This window comes from Haliotis rufescens, unplaced genomic scaffold (assembly GCF_023055435.1).
Source record: "Haliotis rufescens isolate VD_foot unplaced genomic scaffold, xgHalRufe1.0.p SCAF_8, whole genome shotgun sequence".
Taxonomy (NCBI): Eukaryota; Metazoa; Mollusca; class Gastropoda; order Lepetellida; family Haliotidae; genus Haliotis; species Haliotis rufescens.
This window is the reverse complement of record NW_025964372.1, coordinates 45,393,758-45,414,697: the sequence shown is the minus strand read 5'-3', so window position 1 is coordinate 45,414,697 and position 20,940 is coordinate 45,393,758. Positions and strand designations below refer to the sequence as shown.

At 43.6% G+C, this 20,940-nt stretch overlaps 1 protein-coding gene across 5 annotated transcripts in view; it reads right to left on the bottom strand.

Annotated features, from left to right (window-relative positions):
- Window positions 1-20,940, bottom strand: part of LOC124143559 (BTB/POZ domain-containing protein 6-like) — a 68,704-nt gene that overhangs the window by 31,823 nt on the left and 15,941 nt on the right. The window contains exons 1-3 of one of the 5 annotated variants that reach the window (XR_007219447.1): window positions 12,567-12,993; window positions 6,225-6,483; window positions 4,889-6,008 (exon numbers count right to left, since the gene is read on the bottom strand). Coding sequence is in view for 3 of the 5 variants with exons in the window: in XM_048389972.1 (XP_048245929.1) it covers window positions 5,351-6,008 (658 nt within the window). In the remaining 2 variants the exon portion in view is untranslated. Of the gene's footprint in view, window positions 1-459; window positions 718-2,832; window positions 2,928-4,888; window positions 6,009-6,224; window positions 6,484-12,566; window positions 12,994-20,940 lie in introns of those variants that run through there. The other 4 variants (XM_048389977.1, XM_048389976.1, XM_048389972.1 and 1 more) reach the window with 4 other exon arrangements.

Sequence of the window (20,940 nt, the reverse complement as noted above, 5' to 3'; positions counted from 1 at the left end):
AGAAACATAGTCGGGGCAAACCGGGATTCGAACCCACAATCATAGGTTTCTGGCATGCCCAAGGGACGCAATTCTGCTCAGCGTATCGCGGCGCCTTAGACGACTGGGCCACCCGTGCCCCCTACTCAGTGGGAAATGACGACATGCTTCAAGCAAGTCAACGAGACGGACCCTCCGATCCCGGTCGCCTCTTACAACAAGCATTGTTTGCTGAAGACCAATTCTAACACGCATCTTCACTTGGGCATAACATTATGTCATGACATAGTACATACGAGAAGCCATGTGACCAGCTGTAAAAGGACAGTGTTTTGCTTACAAAACCGTTCGATATATGTCGATATGCATATTGTTGATGGTAGAGATTATGTTATGATTAGCCATTAATCTAAATTGTCTTCTGTGTCATCCTTCTTCTACTGTGTGTTTTAAATGTGTAATGAAAGCATCTCAACTAACCTCAGAAAGGTCTTGAAGTTGTCTGTCTGTATATCGGGAATCAGCACTTGGCCCGTCTCGGGGATCGATCCACAGAACATCGCGTGAAACACGCAGCTACGGCTGACTAAAATGAACTTGTGAGCCTGGATTGTCTCCCTTTGATCTCCAACGAGGAAAGTCACATCAGCCAACAACAAACTGTCCAACATGTGCAGGTTGGTTTCCGGGAAGGACTTCCCACTTTGCCAATTGTCAACATCAGTAGCCATGATGTGTCTGAACAAACAAAATGAAAACACACTATCCCAACTCAGTAAAACTGAAAACTTTTATTATAACCGAAAACGTATTTTTCATTAAAGCTTAATCCTGAATGGCCAAAAGATTTAAGGTTTATCACTATGGATCAGAATCTGCTGATCGTGGGTCACGATCCTTAGGTTGACAGCACCATACACTTACATTTCACTAAAAGGAAACCGACCGCATCCACATTGACCTTATCCAACACTAAGATGTCACTCACTCACTCTGCCCACAGTATGATGTCACTCACTCACTCCACCCACACTAAGATGTCACTCACTCCATCCACACTAAGATGTAACTCACTCAACCCACACTAAGATGTCACTCACTCCACCCACACTAAGATGTCACTCACTCCACCCACACTAAGATGTCACTCACTCCATCCACACTAAGATGTCACTCACTCCACCCACACTAAGATGTCACTCACTCCACAACACTTAGATGTCACTCACTCACTACACCAACACTAAGATGTCACTCACTACACCAACACTAAGATGTCACTCACTCACTACACCAACACTAAGATGTCACTCACTCACTACATCAACACTAAGATGTCACTCACTCCACCTACACTAAGATGTCACTCATTCACTCAATCTACATAAAGATGTCACTCACTTACTCCACCCACACTAAGATGCCACTCACTCTTTCCACCCACACTAAGATGTCACGCTTTCCACCCACACTAAGATGTCACTCTCTTACTCCACCCACTAAGATGCGACTCACTCTTTCCACCCACACTAAGATGTCACTCACTCACTCAATCTACATAAAGATGTCATTCACTTACTCCACCCACTAAGATGCCACTCACTCACTCCAGACACACCAACATGTCACTCACTCCACCCACACTAAGTTGTCACTTACTCCACCAACACTAAGATGTCACTCACTCCACCCACACTAAGATGTCACTCACTCCACCCACATTAAGATGTCACTCACTCATTCCACCAACGCAAAGAGATCACTCACTCCAACCACACTAAGATGTCACTCACTCATTCCACCCACGCTACGATGTCATTCACTCACTCCACCCACACTAACATGTCACTCACTCACTCTAATTATTTCGGTCAATAATGATTCAGCTGTTGCTAAGATACATATCACTGACCCATTATGTTGCTTCCATTAAGAATGAGTAAATATGATTATGCTTACATTGTAATTCGCACTTTAAGGAAAGTAAATTGAAGCTAACATACGACTAGCACGCATCTTGTAACACCCCCTATATAAAAGACCTCACTGAATCTGAGTGTGGGTACGTTCCAAGCAAGCGTGTGAGAGAATATGGTGTTCAAGCTATGTGATTTTGCGTGTCGTCGTACCCCGACCGCGTGGATCGTTGCTCACAAGATCAATCAGAGCATTATCTGGTCCCGTCTCATTATTTACAGGCTGTCGTCATATGTTTTTAATATTGCTAAGTACGGTATTGAACAACAAAAAGAAACGATGAGTCTGATCGCCTGTTACAAACAAGCTCCTTCCCAGCGTGTGACACCTTCGTTACACTCCCAGTAAAATCGGTCACCAGTTTGGTAACGGCTATAACAATAATCTTGAAATTGGCCCTCTTGTGTATGGCTGTACATTTGGGAATTCCATACCATAATGAATTTTTAAGAGGTTTAGGACTCCCCCTTACATTGTTACCACACCAATTAAATCATAGTGGAAATGAAATAGAAATTCAAATTGACACACAAAGAAAAGTATTTAGCTGGGGAAGAGTATTCGACGTCACCAGTATTGTCGGTAGCGAGTTCAAGTCCATGCATGGTTGTCCCGTGTCGTAGCGGGGAGCTGTAACTGGTGGCAGTATACATGAGTATAGAGAGCTCCGCTATTGCTGCGAGGCGAACAGCAAAGGGAGATAATCAGGGACATATACTCAAGTTTCGATTTGCCACTCCTATCATCAGTACTAACTGGCTAAAAGTGACCTGTGGCCTAAATGAGTTGCATCTAGGTGAACACAAGTATGTACATGTCCCTGGAACACTTCACGATATACAGTCATTGATGTAAATATACGCAAGATTTCTTTACCTGTATGTGTAACACCTCAAGACAACACTACCCCCGTCTTGCTTCCTGGTTGAAGTCACGTGACATCTACAGTCTCACCGAAATACAAAGGCTGTCGATGTCACGCTGGTGGTATCCTAAACGGCACCTACTCAAGACACCAATTTGGCATTTAGCCACGGAACGTTTTTACTGAATCAGACATCAGCAAGGACACGCGTAGTGGACAAGACTTTGTCCTGGCCAAGTCGGACCGAACGCTTGATATTCCCATCTGAATGTGAGAAGTGACAAAAAAAATGAAATGGGTTTCTCTAACGTCCTTGCTTATATGAGCACAATGCCGTGTTTTATGTCATTTCAATTTCGTATATAGATTCAGTTTTGTCGGATAGATGGAATTGTGTATCACTGTAGTTGAAAGTATTTGATGCGTTTATAATCCTATTTCGTTTTACGATTCTTCTTTTTCATGTTACCTAGCTCAGCCATCTCACCGACCGCTCGACTTTCTGATTTCCAAGCGTTTCAGTCGCAGTAACTAAATTATGTAACACGTTTGTGGTTTGTGATTTTTGATTAATGTTATGTATATATCCTGAATCAATAATATGGACGTATTGTCGTCGATAATGGAGTAATTAGCCAATATTAACGTCCAGGCCCGGCCCTACTTTTAGGCAGCCACGATACCTTTGTTAGAACCTACACCCAAACATCGCTCCCAATTGTAACAAGCAGAGATTGCTGTAGGGCATCAAGTGTTCCCCGCCATATACAGTATTCATCTTACAGTAAGATGCATGTCACTGTGACGTTGGAGGAAGAGATCTGAGATGGTTTGTCGGTTCCTGGAGGAATACGATAGACACTGAAATGTGTATGGTGTAGACAATTAAAGGCCTTCGGCTAGTACTGCAAGGGCCGTACAGTGTGTGTTTGTTATTTGTGTCTATTTTTTGGGTGGGGAAGAGAATTGACCGTGTGCCAATTACAAACAAGACCCACAAAAATATATTAAAAGTTCTGAGGCTGATTAACGGTATGTGATGTTGTTCGGTAATGATGTTAACCGTTTTTGATGGTTCATTGCGGTGCTTATCATCTCAGAAGTGTTTGAACAGTGCAGTTCAAGTTCAGAGATTAAAGTTAGAGGGCGGGTCTAGTCTAGGCCATACATCGCTGAATGCACAACTCTGTAGTTCTCTTTAATCTATATGAATCTGGAGCTCATATATGCAATATTCGTCTGATTCAATCATTGGCCTTAGCTACTACTACATACACTGACATGCAATCGGGGGCGGTCGGGTAGCCTACTGATTAAAGCGTCCGCTCGTCACGCCGAACAACCGGGTTCGATTCCCGACATGGGTACAATGTGTGAAGCCCATTTCTGGTGTCTCCGCCGTGATATTGCTTTAGTATTGCTAAAAGTGGCGTAAAACCATACTCACTCACATGCAATCAGTATGTTACGAGTGACACAGTGTCTCAAGTGACAAAAGGAAGGACCCAACTCAGTTTCACTATTAAGAACATGTAATTATAACAAAAACATACAATTACTCAATATTTACACAATTGACAAATATAATCTGGCAAACTAACATATATGTGGCAAAGCAAAATAGGTGAATACTCAATTCCTTCAATCGGACACATTCCGGATCCTGGTTACAAACGTATTCCAACACAGTGGCAAAGCTAATCAATCACAGGTCAACCCTTGGTCCACCTTTACTAAGAGCTCAATGACCTGTTTGGTTAAAATACATGGTTACTCTTTGTATCAGTTTGAAACAAGTATCAGTTTATGCTTTCAATTGAAACAACTTCTTGCTACTGAAGGTATGTCATCAATGTGTTGAAACTATTGTCATCAACGTAAAAGTGATGGAGCACTATACACAAAATGTCATGATCTTAGCAACCTGTTTCTCCTAGTAGGCACGTAAGTAATGTTGCCTCGGAAATAGAACTTGTAAATACAATCATGTTGACTCGTGTGAAAAACAATTAAGCATCAATGGTCAAATATATGTACCATTCATGTGCTGTTATCCGTGATTTATACCCGTTAACATTACTGACGTACATAGACGGAAGAGTTGGAAGGAGAGTTGTCTCTCAGCCGCCTTATATAAATACGCTACACGTTGTAGAAAACCCCACTGATGAATCCATAGTCTAGGCTGTTGCTAGATTGACTCTCCTTACAGTGATCCAGTGTCCACACAACACCTGATGTTTCATGTGTCATCAAAGGCTGTTTGTTCATTATACACGTATATACATCATGTTTATTGCCCTCCCTAGTGACTTTGAGTTTTATCTTCTTTCTTTTGTCAACAGTCAGAGGTGAAGGGAACATGACCACATCTGAGAGTTGTCCCTCTGTCACATCCACGTCCTGGTGATGCTTCAGCAGGGTTGTGTCATCACTGTCAGTAACAACTATGTCTACAGATACCCTGTCTTCCAGGCTCCCAGCGTACATGCTCAGCCCGGTCAGGTGAACACTGGCATCACAGGATATATACAACGCATCACATCGACATCTATCAAGGTAAATGGTTTGGTGGTACTGTTGGTCAGGAGGTAAGCGAGACAAGTTATAAACAGGAGGCACACGAGATTTGTCACAGAATGGCTGTATATCCAGGTCGCCTATAGAGTATTTTCGGAATAACATCAAGGCATGGTTATCACTTAAAATAGCTTCATTACAAACAATTGTGGCAAATTTCACCTCTGGAATAGCTGGGAAGCGAATGAGAAACAAACACTCTCCCAGCACTTCTCTTTTCTCTTCTTGAGTTACCTCCCTTCCCTCACGTCTACATTCAGCTTCTGCCCACGACATCACAGATCGGAAGATGCAAATCTCGTTAACTCTCATGTCATCTGCCTTCAGTATTAACTTCAGACATTCCTTGCTTAGCTCGCGGAATCCCTCGCTTGCAACACTCACCTCGGCATTGGATTTAATTACTTTAAGAGTTCTTTCTTTAAGGTCTTCTTTATCAAACAGGGTTGCTTGTTGTAGGAATAAACATGCGTTGCTAGGCGACAAAGATTGTAAGCAAAACTCCTCACATTGCTTTTCTAGCCCTGTGATGTTGTATTTCCTAGCAGCGTACATCAGCCCGAGGACAGTGTTCGGAGTTACCTCCACCTCATCCGTGTAGAGATACCTGGGGATGAAATGTTTATGTTACATAGAGAATATCACACTTGTGTCTTTTGATATCAGATATATCAACACAAGTCAATTAAAGTTAAAAACTCCAAGGCTTGCTAAGGATTTTTGAACTTTTTAAGATGAACATTGATATATTTGATTTTAGTCTGTTGTGTTATACTTCTTCTACTGTTCGCTTTAAATGTGTTATGAAAACATCTCAACTAACCTTAGGAAGGTCTTGAAGTTGTCTATCTGTATATCAGGAATCAGTACTTGACCCGTCTCGGGGATCGATCCACAGAACATCGCGTGAAACACGCTACTGCGGCTAACTAAAATGAACTTGTGAGCCTGGATTGTCTCCCTTTGATCTCCAACGAGGAAGGTCACATCAGCCAACAACAAACTGTCCAACATGTGCAGGTTGGTTTCTGGAAAGGACTTCCCACTTTGCCAATTGTCAACATCAGTTGTCATGATGTATTCTAACAAACAAAATGAAAACACTCTGTATTGCCACTAAGGAAAACTGAAAAGTTTAAATTTAGCTGAAAACGTTTTTGTTTTCTACAAACCTTTATACTGGGTGGCCAAATGATGGAGTCGCAAGATGGGCCAGGGTGAAGATCGCGGGCTGGACTCCTGAATTTGCCCTCATCGTTATCCTTGGTTTGGCACCACCATGCACTTATATTTCACAAACACAGAATCGAGCTAATCCAAACTGGGTTTCCAACCACACTAAGATGTCCCTCATAACACCCACACTATAGGTGTCATTTCACTCACATGTAGATGTCACTTCCTCACTCCACTCACACTAAGATGTCACTCACTCACTCCACCCACACTAAGATGTCACTCACTCACCCACACTAAGATGTCACTCACTCCATCCACGCTAAGATGTCACTCATTCCACCCACGCTAAGATAGCACTCACTCCACCCACGCTAAGATAGCACTCACTCAATCCACTCACGCAAAGATGTCACTCACTCACTCCACCAACACTAAGATACAACTCACTCACTCCACAAAAACTAAGATATCACTCATTCCACCCACACTAACATGTCACTCACTCCACCCACACTAAGATGTCACTCACTCACTCCACACACACTAAGATGTCACTCACTCACTTCACACACACTAAGATATCACTGACTCACTCACTCCACCCTCACTAAGATGTCACTCACTCGACCCACACTAAGATGTCACTCACTCACTCCACCCACACTAAGATGTCACTCACTCCTCCCACACTAAGATGTCACTCACTCACTTCAAACACACAAAGATGTCACTCACTCCACCCACACTAAGATGTCACTCACTCATTCCACCAACAATAAGATGTCACTCACTCCAACAACACTAAGATGGCACTCACTCACTACACCAACACTAAGATGTCACTCACTCCACCCACACTACGATGTAACTCACTCCGCACACACTAAGATGTCACTCACTCACTCCACACACACTAAGATGTCACTCACTCACTCACTCACTCCACACACACTAAGATGTCACTCACTCCACCCACACTAAGATGCCACTCACTCACTCCACCCACACTAAGATGTCACTCACTCCATACACACTACGAAGTCACTCACTCACTCAAGAATTAGATGTCACTCACCCCACCCACAATAAGATGTCACTCACTCCACCCACATTAAGATGTCACACACTCACTCCACACACACTAAGATGTCACTCACTCACTCCACACACACTAAGATGTAACTCACTAACTCCACACACTAAGATGTCACTCACTCAAACCAAACTAACATGTCACTCACTCCACCCACACTAAGATGTCACTCACTCACTCCACACACACTAAGATGTCACTCACTCACTCACTCTTTCCACACACACTAAGATGTCACTCACTCCACCCACACTAAGATGCCACTCACTCACTCCACCCACACTAAGATGTCACTCACTCCATACACACTACGAAGTCACTCACTCACTCAAGAATTAGATGTCACTCACCCCACCCACAATAAGATGTCACTCACTCCACCCACATTAAGATGTCACACACTCACTCCACACACACTAAGATGTCACTCACTCCACCCACACTAAGATGCCACTCACTCACTCCACCCACACTAAGATGTCACTCACTCCATACACACTACGAAGTCACTCACTCACTCAAGAATTAGATGTCACTCACCCCACCCACAATAAGATGTCACTCACTCCACCCACATTAAGATGTCACACACTCACTTCACACACACTAAGATATCACTGACTCACTCACTCCACCCTCACTAAGATGTCACTCACTCGACCCACACTAAGATGTCACTCACTCACTCCACCCACACTAAGATGTCACTCACTCCTCCCACACTAAGATGTCACTCACTCACTTCAAACACACAAAGATGTCACTCACTCCACCCACACTAAGATGTCACTCACTCATTCCACCAACAATAAGATGTCACTCACTCCAACAACACTAAGATGTCACTCACTCACTACACCAACACTAAGATGTCACTCACTCCACCCACACTACGATGTAACTCACTCCGCACACACTAAGATGTCACTCACTCACTCCACACACACTAAGATGTCACTCACTCACTCACTCACTCCACACACACTAAGATGTCACTCACTCCACCCACACTAAGATGCCACTCACTCACTCCACCCACACTAAGATGTCACTCACTCCATACACACTACGAAGTCACTCACTCACTCAAGAATTAGATGTCACTCACCCCACCCACAATAAGATGTCACTCACTCCACCCACATTAAGATGTCACACACTCACTCCACACACACTAAGATGTCACTCACTCCACCCACACTAAGATGCCACTCACTCACTCCACCCACACTAAGATGTCACTCACTCCATACACACTACGAAGTCACTCACTCACTCAAGAATTAGATGTCACTCACCCCACCCACAATAAGATGTCACTCACTCCACCCACATTAAGATGTCACACACTCACTTCACACACACTAAGATATCACTGACTCACTCACTCCACCCTCACTAAGATGTCACTCACTCGACCCACACTAAGATGTCACTCACTCACTCCACCCACACTAAGATGTCACTCACTCCTCCCACACTAAGATGTCACTCACTCACTTCAAACACACAAAGATGTCACTCACTCCACCCACACTAAGATGTCACTCACTCATTCCACCAACAATAAGATGTCACTCACTCCAACAACACTAAGATGTCACTCACTCACTACACCAACACTAAGATGTCACTCACTCCACCCACACTACGATGTAACTCACTCCGCACACACTAAGATGTCACTCACTCACTCCACACACACTAAGATGTCACTCACTCACTCACTCACTCCACACACACACTAAGATGTCACTCACTCCACCCACACTAAGATGCCACTCACTCACTCCACCCACACTAAGATGTCACTCACTCCATACACACTACGAAGTCACTCACTCACTCAAGAATTAGATGTCACTCACCCCACCCACAATAAGATGTCACTCACTCCACCCACATTAAGATGTCACACACTCACTCCACACACACTAAGATGTCACTCACTCACTCCACACACACTAAGATGTAACTCACTAACTCCACACACTAAGATGTCACTCACTCAAACCAAACTAACATGTCACTCACTCCACCCACACTAAGATGTCACTCACTCACTCCACACACACTAAGATGTCACTCACTCACTTCACACACACTAAGATATCACTGACTCACTCACTCCACCCTCACTAAGATGTCACTCACTCGACCCAAACTAAGATGTCACTCACTCACTCCACCCACACTAAGATGTCACTTACTCCACCCACACTAAGATGTCAGTCACTCATTCCACCAACAATAAGATGTCACTCACTCCACCAACACTAAGATGTCACTCACTCACTACACCAACACTAAGATGTCACTCACTCCACCCACACTACGATGTCACTCACTACACCCACACTAAGATGTCACTCACTCCACCCACACTAAGATGTCAGTCACTCACTCCACACACACTAAGATATCACTCACTCACTACCCCAACACTAAGATGTCACTCACTTACTCCACACACTAAGATGTCACTCACTCACTCCACACACACTGAGATGTCACTCACTCTACCCATACTAAGATGTCACTCACTCCTGCCACACTAAGAAGTCACTCACTCACTCCATCCACACTAAGATGTCACTCACTCCACCCACACTAAGTTGTCACTCACTCCACCCACACTAAGATGTCACTCACTCCTCCCACACAAAGATGTCAGTCACTCCATACACACTAAGATGTCACTCACTCACTCAAGAATTAGATGTCACTCACTCCACCCACACTAAGATGTCACTCACTCCACCCACACTAAGATGTCACACACTCACTCCACACACACTAAGATGTCACTCACTCACTCCACACACACTAAGATGTAACTCACTCACTCCACACACTAAGATGTCACTCACTCCAACCACACTAAGATGTCACTCACTCCACCCACGCTAAGATGCCACTCACTCCACCAGCGCTAAGATATCACTCACTCAATCCACCAACGCTAAGATGTCACTCACTCAATCCATCCACGCTAAGATGTCACTCACTCAATCCACCCACGCAAAGATGTCACTCACTCCACCCACACTATGATGTCACTCACTCAACCCACACGAAGATGTCACTCACTCCACCCACACTAAGATGTCACTCACTCCACACACACTAAGATGTCACTCACTCACTCCACACACACTAAGATGTCACTCACACACTCACTCCACACACACTAAGATGTCACTCACTTCACCCACACTAAGATGTCAGTCACTCACTCCACACACACTAAGATGTCACTCACTCCACCCACACTAAGATGTCAGTCACTCACTCCACACACACTAAGATGTCACTCACTCACTCCACCCAAACTAAGATGTCACTCACTCACTCATTACCCCCACACTAAGATGTCACTCACTCACTCCACACACTAAGATGTCACTCACTCACTCCACACACTAAGATGTCACTCACTCACTCCATACACACTGAGATGTCACTCACTCCACCCATACTAAGATGTTACTCACTCCTGCCACAATAAGAAGTCACTCACTGACTCCACCCACACTAATATGTCACTCACTCCACCCATACTAAGATGTCACTCACTCCTGCCACAATAAGAAGTCACTCACTCACTCCACCCACACTAAGATGTCACTAAGATGTCACTTACTAACTCCACCCACATTAAGATGTCGCTCAATCATTCCACCAACGCAAAGATATCACTCACTCACTCCACCCACACCAAGATATCACTTACTCCAACCACACTAAGATGTCACTCACTCATTCCACCTACGCTACGATGTCACTCACTCACTCCACCCACACTAAGATATCACTCACTAACTCCACCCACACTAATATATCATTCACTCCACCCACATTAACATGTCACTCACTCACTCTAATTATTACGGTCCATAATGATTCAGCTGTTGCTAAGATACATATCACTGGCCCATTATGTTGCTTCCATTAAGAATGAGTAAATATGATTATGCTTACATTGTAATTCGCACTTTAAGGAAAGTAAATTGAAGCTAACATACGACTAGCACGTATCTTGTAACACCCCCCTATATAAAAGACCTCACTGAACCTACGTAGTGTGGCTACGATCCAAGCAAGCGTGTGAAATAATAGGGTGTTCAAGCTATGTGATTTTGCGTGTAGTCGTACCCCGACCGCGTGGATCGTTGCTCACAAGATCAATCAGAGCATTATCTGGTCCCGTCTCATTATTTACAGGCTGTCGTCATATGTTTTTAATATTGCTAAATACGGTATTGAACAACAAAAACAAACGATGAGTCTGATCGCCTGTTACGAACAAGCTCCTTCCCAGTGTGTGACACCCTCTCTTTACACTCCCAGTAAAATCGGTCACCAGTTTGGTAACGGCTATAACAATAATCTTGAAATTGGCCCTCTTGTGAATGACTGTAAATTTGGAATTCCATACCATAATGAATTTTGAAAAGGTTTAGCACTCCCCCTTACATTCTTACCACACCAATTACATGATAGTGGAAATGAAATAGAAATTCAAATTGACACACAAAGAAAAGTATTTAGCTGGGGAAGAGTATTCGACGTCACCAATAATGTCGGTAGTTTAACTCCCTGCATGGTTGTCCCGTGTCCTAGTAGTGAGCTGTAACTGGTGGCAGCGACAGTATACAAAAATATAGAGAGCTCCGCTATTGCTGTGAGGCGAACACAAAAGGGAGATAATCAGGGACAGACATCAGAACTTCAAGTTTCGATTTGCCACTCCGTTCATCAGTACTAACTGATAAAAGTGACCTGCAGACTAAATGAGCTGCGTCTAGGTGAACACGAGACTAGTATGTACATGTCCCTGAAACACTTCACGATATGCAATCACTGATGTAAATATACGACAGGTTGTTTTACCTGTATGTGTAACACCCTCAAGACCACACGACACGTCTTGCGTCCTGGTTGAAGTCACGTGACATCTACAGTCTCACTGAAATACAAAGGCTGTCGAGCGCACGTTTACAGTGTGCTCCTCTCATATCAACACTGACACAGTCTCTCCTGTGTTTGGAGAGGAGTTGTGGGGCCAGGATATGTGGCACTTTATGTATCCTGGCTTCGTCTACTGTAGCACAGATATGCTCCGCATTCACCTGCACGATGGACAATAGTGTATATATCTTATTGTAGCTGAATCTAAAATATACACGCATTTCCGAATCATTCAACTCCATCTGACATCTGTGTGTTAAGTTACAGGTGCACAAGGGATAATGATCAGTACACTGTTGTTACGAAATGTGGTATCCTTATTGGTACCTACTCAAGACACCAATTTGGCATTTGCTCACGGAACATTCTTACTGAATCAGACATCAGCAAGGGCACCCGTGGTGGACAAGGCTTGTCAGGCCTGGCTCAAAATTGCGGTACAAAAAGTGCTCTAAGGTCAAACTGAAACAGCCGCTGTCACCATAGCTTAAACTGCGACAAGAAATAATTACTTCAGTGAAAGACTATCAGCCAGTGATACACGTCTAACTGTAACATAGGTGTCTGTAAATAAAAGATGTGTAGGACACTTTTATTTTTTCTTTCTTAATTATTACTTTTGGAAACCGCTTAACCATTTCATGATGTGACCAGAAGGGATAGTCTACCAGGCATTTTGAGAGAGGACTGACAGCTTTAGTCTTGTTTTAGTCACAGTCTGGCTCATTCGTGACCAACTCGTGTTTTTCCGGGACAAACCGAATAGCGACTCGTGCCCCTCTCTTGGCCATTTTTGCGACTGGGTTCCGTCTTAGCACAAACGGGCATATCTTAAACAATTGTCAACTCGTTGCATTATGGTTCACATATCTTTCCTCATATATTATATATATTTCAGATGCAATTTAAAGCACATCTGGACATGCGGAACTATACAGTATGATTGAGCAGATTTAACTGTGTCTTATGTATATTTTTAGATGCAAGACATATGTAAAATCAAAAATTATTTCTGAGGGATTCTTTGACGAAGCATTTGAAATCATACACGCAATCTGATTGATTTGTCGTATTTTCGCACATAACATTCATCGATTAGGGGACGAGTCTTCTTGCAGGTTACGGAAAGGGGCGAGTTGTGATGAATGAGTCTGGCTGTTACACATGTGGCGATGAAAACACATTTAGTGATAGATCTGTGAGGATGTCGATGTTTTTAACGGTACAAGGCAGGTTGGACCAAAAACTTGTGATTTGGGGTATTGTTCAGAATTAACATAACTAATGTCTGTAATTTAAATGTCACGATCTGTGACACTATGAAGTGGCAATTAGGTAACGTGTAAGTTGATTTTTATGCGAAACACTGTGGAGGCTATTTTGAGAGTTTAAAGGAGATAAGGTTTCACTTTGACGAACGAGTCCTTTTTATATAGGATTTAAAGTAGTAACTTGGTAGATTAAATTTTGTTCTGTAGATCTTATCATATTTCATGGTACATCTTTTGAGTTTCAATTGGTTTTAACCGTCCTGGCCAAGTCAGACCGAACACTTGAGATTCCCATCTGAATGCTCTGAGATGTGACAGAAAATGAAATGGCTTTCTTTTACGTCCTTGCTCATATGAGCTTAATGCCGTGTATTATGTCGTTTTAATGTCGTATAAAGTTAGATTCATCTTTATCGGATAGATGGAAATGCATATCACTGTAGTTGAAAGTATTTGATGTTTCAAATCCTATTTCGTTTAACGATTCTTCTTTTTCATGTTACCTAGCTCAGCCACTCTCACCGACCGCTCGACTTCCTGATTTCCAAGCGTTTTAGTCGCAGTAACTAAACTATGTTACACGTTTGTGGTTTGTGATTTTTGATTAATGTTATGTGTATATCCTGAATCAATAATATGTACGTATTGTCGTCGATAATTGAGTAATTAGCCAATATTAACGTCTAGGCCCGGCCCGACTTTTAGGCAGCCATGATACCTTTGTTAGAACCTACACCCAAAAGTCGCTCCTGATTGTAACAAGCAGAGATTGATGCAGGGCATCAAGTGTTCCCCGCCATATACAGTATTCATCTTACAGTAAGATGCATGTCACTGTGACGTTGGAGCAAGAGATCTGAGATGGTTTGTCGGTTCCTGGAGGAATACCATAGACATTGAAATGTGTATTGTGTAGACAATCAAAGGCCTTCGGCTTGTAATGCAAGGGCCGTACAGTGTGTGTTTGATATTTGTGTCTATTTTGTGGGTGGGGAAGAGAATTTACTGTCTGCCAATTACAAACAAGACCCACAAAAATATATTAAAAGTTCTGAGGCTGATTAACGGTATGTTATGTTGTTTGGTAATGATGTTAACCCTTTTTGATGGTTCATTGCGTTGCTTATCATCTCAGAAGTGTTTGGACAGTGCAGTTCACGTTCAGAGACTCAAGTTAGAGGGCGGGTCTAGTCAAGACCATATATCGCTGAATGCACTACTCTGTAGTTCTCTTTAATCTATATGAATCTGTAGCTCATATACACAATATTCGTCTGATTCAATCATTGGCCTTAGCTACAAGTACATACACTGACATGCAATCAGGTACGGTCGGGTAGCCTACTGGTTAAAGCGTTCGCTCATCACGCCGAAGACCCGGGTTTGATTCCCGACATGTAGACATTTTTTGAAGCCCATTTCTGGTGTCCCCGCCTTGATATGGCTTTAATATTGCTAAAAGCGACGTAAAACCATACTCACTCACTCACTCACTCACTCACTCACTCACATGCAATCAGTATGTTACGAGTGACACAGTGTTTCAAGTGACAAAAAGGAAAGACCCAACTCAGTTTAACTATTAAGAACATGTAATTATAACCAAAACATACAATTACTCAATATTTACACAATTGACAAATATAATCTGTCAAACTAACATATATGTGCAAAGCAAAGAGGCGAATACTCAACTCCTCAAATCGGACACATTCCTGATCCTGGTCACAAACGTATTCCAACACAGTGGCCAAGCTAATCAATCACAGGTCAACCTTTGGTCAACCTTTACTATGAGCTCAATAACCTGTTTGGTTAAAATACATGGTTACTCTTTGTTTTATATAAATAATGCTAAAAAAACAAGTATCAGCTTATGCTTTCAATTGAAACAACTTCTTGCTACTGAGGGTATGTCATCAAGCTGTTGATACTATTGTCATAAACGTAAAAATTATATACTATACACAACATGATATGATCTTAGAAACCTGTTTCTACCAGTAGGTATGTACGTAATGTTGCCTCATGTTGACTCGTGTGAAAAAGATTTAAGCATCAATGGTCAAATATATGCACCATTCATGTGCTGCTGTCCGTGATGTATACCCGTTAACATTACTGACGTACACAGACGGAAGAGTTGGAAGGAGAGTTATCTCTCAGCCGCCTTATATAAATACGCTACACGTTGAAGAAAACCCCAGTGAGGAATCCATATTCTAGGCTGTTGTCTGAAGTACTCTGCTTACAGTGCTCGAGTGTCCACACAACACCAGACCATTCATGGGGCTTTCAACGTACACGTATATACATCATGTTACTGCCCTTCCGAGTGACTTTGATTGGTTTGTTCTCCCTGTAGTGTTTCATTGCACGACCAACAATGCCCAGGAGTAGCTTATTTCCATATTGGGGCCTAGTGGTTAAAGCGTTTGCTCGTCCCGCAGAAGACCCGGGTTCGAATGCCGACATGGGTACAATGTGTGAAGCCCATTTCTGGTGTCCCCCGCCGTGATATTGCTGGAATATTACTAAAAGCGGCGTAAAACCACACTCACTCACTCACTTTTTCCATATTACATTACTGGTGTACAAAGATAGTTGGTAGGAATGTTGTCTCTCAATCACCCGAACCTCTTGATATGGATCAGAGTAAGAGAGTGAATAAACTACGCTTCGTAGAAAACCCTATGGATGAATCCATATTCTAGGCTGTTATTAGAAGTACTCTGCTTACAGTGCTCCAGTGTCCACACAACACCTGATGTTTCATGTGTCATCAAAGGCTGGTTGTTCATTATACACGTATATACATCATGTTTATTGCCCTCCCTAGTGACTTTGATTTTTATCGTCTTTCCTTTGATAACAGACAGAAGTGAAGGAAACATCACCACATCAGAGAGTTGTCCCTCTGTCACATCCAGGCACTGGTGGTGCTTCAGCAGGGTTTTGTCATCACTGTCAGTAACAACTGTGTCTACAGACACCTTGTCCGCCAGCTTCCCAGCATACACGCTCAGCCCGGTCAGGTGAACGCTGGCATCACAGGATATATATAACGCATCACGTAGACATTTACTCTACTTTAAAGCGAACTTGGACAGGAGATTTCCGAGATTTGTCACAGAACGGCCGTATATCCAGGTCGCCTATAGAGTATCTTCGAAATAACATTATGATATGGTTATCACTTAAAATACCTTTATTGCAGACAGTTGTGGCAAATTTCACCTCTGGAATATCTGGAAAGCGAATGAGAAACAAACACTCTCCCAACACTTGTCTTTTTTCTTCTGGAGTTACCTCCCTTCCGTGACGTCTACATTCAGCTTCCGCCCACGACATCACAGATCGGAAGATGCAAATCTCGTCAACCCTCATGTCATCTGCCTTCAGGATCAGCTTTAGACATTCCTTGCTTAGCTCGCAGAATCCCTCGCTAGCAACACTCACCTCGGCATTAGATTTAATGACTTTAAGAGCTCTTTCTTTCAGGTCTTCTTTATCAAACAGGTCTGCTTGTTGAAGGAATACACATGCGTTGCTAGGCGACAAAGATTGTAAGCAGAACTCCTCACATTGCTTTTCCAGTCCTGTTATGTTGTATTTCCTAGCAGCGTACATCAAACCATGGACAGTGTTTGGAGTTAACTCCACCTCCCCCGTGTAGAGGTACCTGGTGATGAAATGCTAATATTATATTAAAAAATCTCACCCGGATGTATTTTGATAATGTTATATGACCAGGTATTACACGCTGTTACTGGTTGGTACAGAAACCATGGTATATCAGTGTAAAAGTACCTCAACATATCGGAACGACTGAATGATGTTCTTACAAGTCAGAACGCAGAATTAGTTATACATGTGTTATCTGAACATCTCAACTAACCTCAAAAAGGTCTTGAAGTTGTCTGTCTGTATATCAGGAATCAGTACTTGGCCCGTCTCGGGGATCGATCCACAGAACATCGTGTGAAACACACAGCTACGGCTGACTAAAATAAACTTGTGAGCCTGGATTGTCTCCCTTTGATCTCCAACGAGGAAGGTCACATCAGCCAACAACAAACTGTCCAACATGTGCAGGTTGGTTTCCGGGAAGGTCTTCCCATTTTGCCAATTTTCAACATCAGTTGCCATGATGTGCCTGAACAAACAAAAAGAAACATTCTGTATTCCCAATGAACAAAGCTAAAAACCTTAAATATAACTGAAAACGTATGTTTTCTTCAAACCTCTATACTGTTTGGACAAATGAAAGAGCCGCAATATGGTCGAGGGTGAGTTGATCGCGGGCTGGGATCAAGACGCACTCATCATGATCCTTGCTTTGACACTACCGTACACTTATATTTCACAAACACAGAAACGACCTACGCCGAACTGGGCTTCGATCTCACATTAAGATGTCACTCACTCCACCCACACTAACATGTCACTCACTCCATCCACACTATGGTGTGAGTCACTCACTCCACCCACACTAACATGTCACTCATTCACTCAACCCAAACTAACATGTCACTCACTCCATCCACACTATGGTGTGAGTCACTCACTCCACCCACACTATGGTGTGAGTCACTCAGTCCATCCACACTAACATGTCACTCACTCAGTCCACCCACACTAACATGTCACTCAATCACGTCCACCAACACTTACATGTCACTCACTCACTCCACCCACACTAACATGTCACTCACTCACTCCACCCACACTAACATGTCACTCATACAGTCCATACACACTAACATGTCACTCACTCACTCCACCCACACTAAGATGTCACTCACTCACTCCACCCACACCAACGTGTCACTCACTCAGTCCACCCACACTAACATGTCACTCACTCACTCCACCCACACTAACATGTCACTCACTCAGTCCACCCACACTAACATGTCACTCACTCACTCCACCCACACTAACATGTCACTCACTCATTCCACCCACACTAACATGTCACTCACTCATTCCACCCACACTAACATGTCCCTCACTCAGTCCAACCACACTAACATGTCCCTCACTAAGTCCACCCACACTAACATGTCACTCACTCACTCCACCCACACTAACATGTCACTCACTCATTCCACCCACACTAACATGTCACTCACTCTTTCCACCCACACTAACATATCACTCACTCAGTCCACCCACACTAACATGTCACTCACTTACTCAACCCACACTAACATGTCACTCACTCACTTCATCCTCTTCAAACCTCTATACCGTTTGGACAAAATGAAAGCGCCGCAATATGGTCGAGGGTGAGTTTATCGCGGACTGGGATCAAGAAGCCCTCATCATGATCCTTGCTTTGACACTACCGTACACTTATATTTCACAAACACAGAAACGACCTACTCCAAACTGGGCTTCCATCTCACATTAAGATGTCACTCACTCCACCCACACTAACATGTCACTCACTCCATCCACACTATGGTGTGAGTCACTCACTCCACCCACACTAACATGTCATTCACTCAGTCAACCCACACTAACATGTCACTCACTCAGTCCACCCACACTAACATGTCACTCACTCACTCCACCCACACTAACATGTCACTCACTTACTCCACCCACACTAACATGTCACTCACTCAGTCCACCCACACTAACATGTCACTCACGCCATCCACACTATGGTGTGAGTCACTCACTCCACCCACACTAACATGTCACTCACTCAGTCCACCCACACTAACATGTCACTCACTCACTCCACCCACACTAACATGTCACTCACTCAGTCCACCCAAACTAACATGTCACTCACTTCCTCAACCCACACTAACATGTCACTCACTCAGTCCACCCACACTAACATGTCATTCACTCACTCCACCCACACTAACATGTCACTCACTTATTCCACCCACACTAACATGTCACTCACTCAGTCCACCCACACTAACATGTCCCTCACTCAGTCCACCCACACTAACATGTCACTCACTCATTCCACCCACACTAACATGTCACTCACTCACTCCACCCACACTAACATGTCACTCACTCATTCCACCCACACTAACATGTCACTCACTTACTCCTCCCACACTAACATGTAACTCACTCACTCCACCCACACTAACATGTCACTCGCTCAGTCCACCCACGCAAACATGTCACTCACGCCATCCACACTATGGTGTGAGTCACTCACTCCACCCACACTAACATGTCACTCACTCAGTCCACCCACACTAACATGTCACTCACTCATTACCACCAACACTTTCATGTCACTCACTCACTCCACCCACACTAACATGTCACTCACTCACTCCACCCACACTAACATGTCACTCACTCACTTCATCCTCTTCAAACCTCTATACCGTTTGGACAAAATGAAAGCGCCGCAATATGGTCGAGGGTGAGTTTATCGCGGGCTGGGATCAAGACGCCCTCATCATGATCCTTGCTTTGACACTACCGTACACTTATATTTCACAAACACAGAAACGACCTACTCCAAACTGGGCTTCCATCTCACATTAAGATGTCACTCACTCCACCCACACTAACATGTCACTCACTCCATCCACACTATGGTGTGAGTCACTCACTCCACCCACACTAACATGTCATTCACTCAGTCCACCCACACTAACATGTCACTCACTTACTCCACCCACACTAACATGTCACTCACTCACTCCACCCACACTAACATGTCACTCACTTACTCCACCCACACTAACATGTCACTCACTCAGTCCACCCACACTAACATGTCACTCACTTACTCCACCCACACTAACATGTCACTCACATACTCCTCCCACACTAACATGTCACTCACTCACTCCACCCACACTAACATGTCACTCATTCAGTCCACCCACACTAACATGTCACTCACTCACTCCACCCACACTAACATGTCACTCACTTACTCCACCCACACTAACATGTCACTCACTCAGTCCACCCACACTAACATGTCACTCACGCCATCCACACTATGGTGTGAGTCACTCACTCCACCC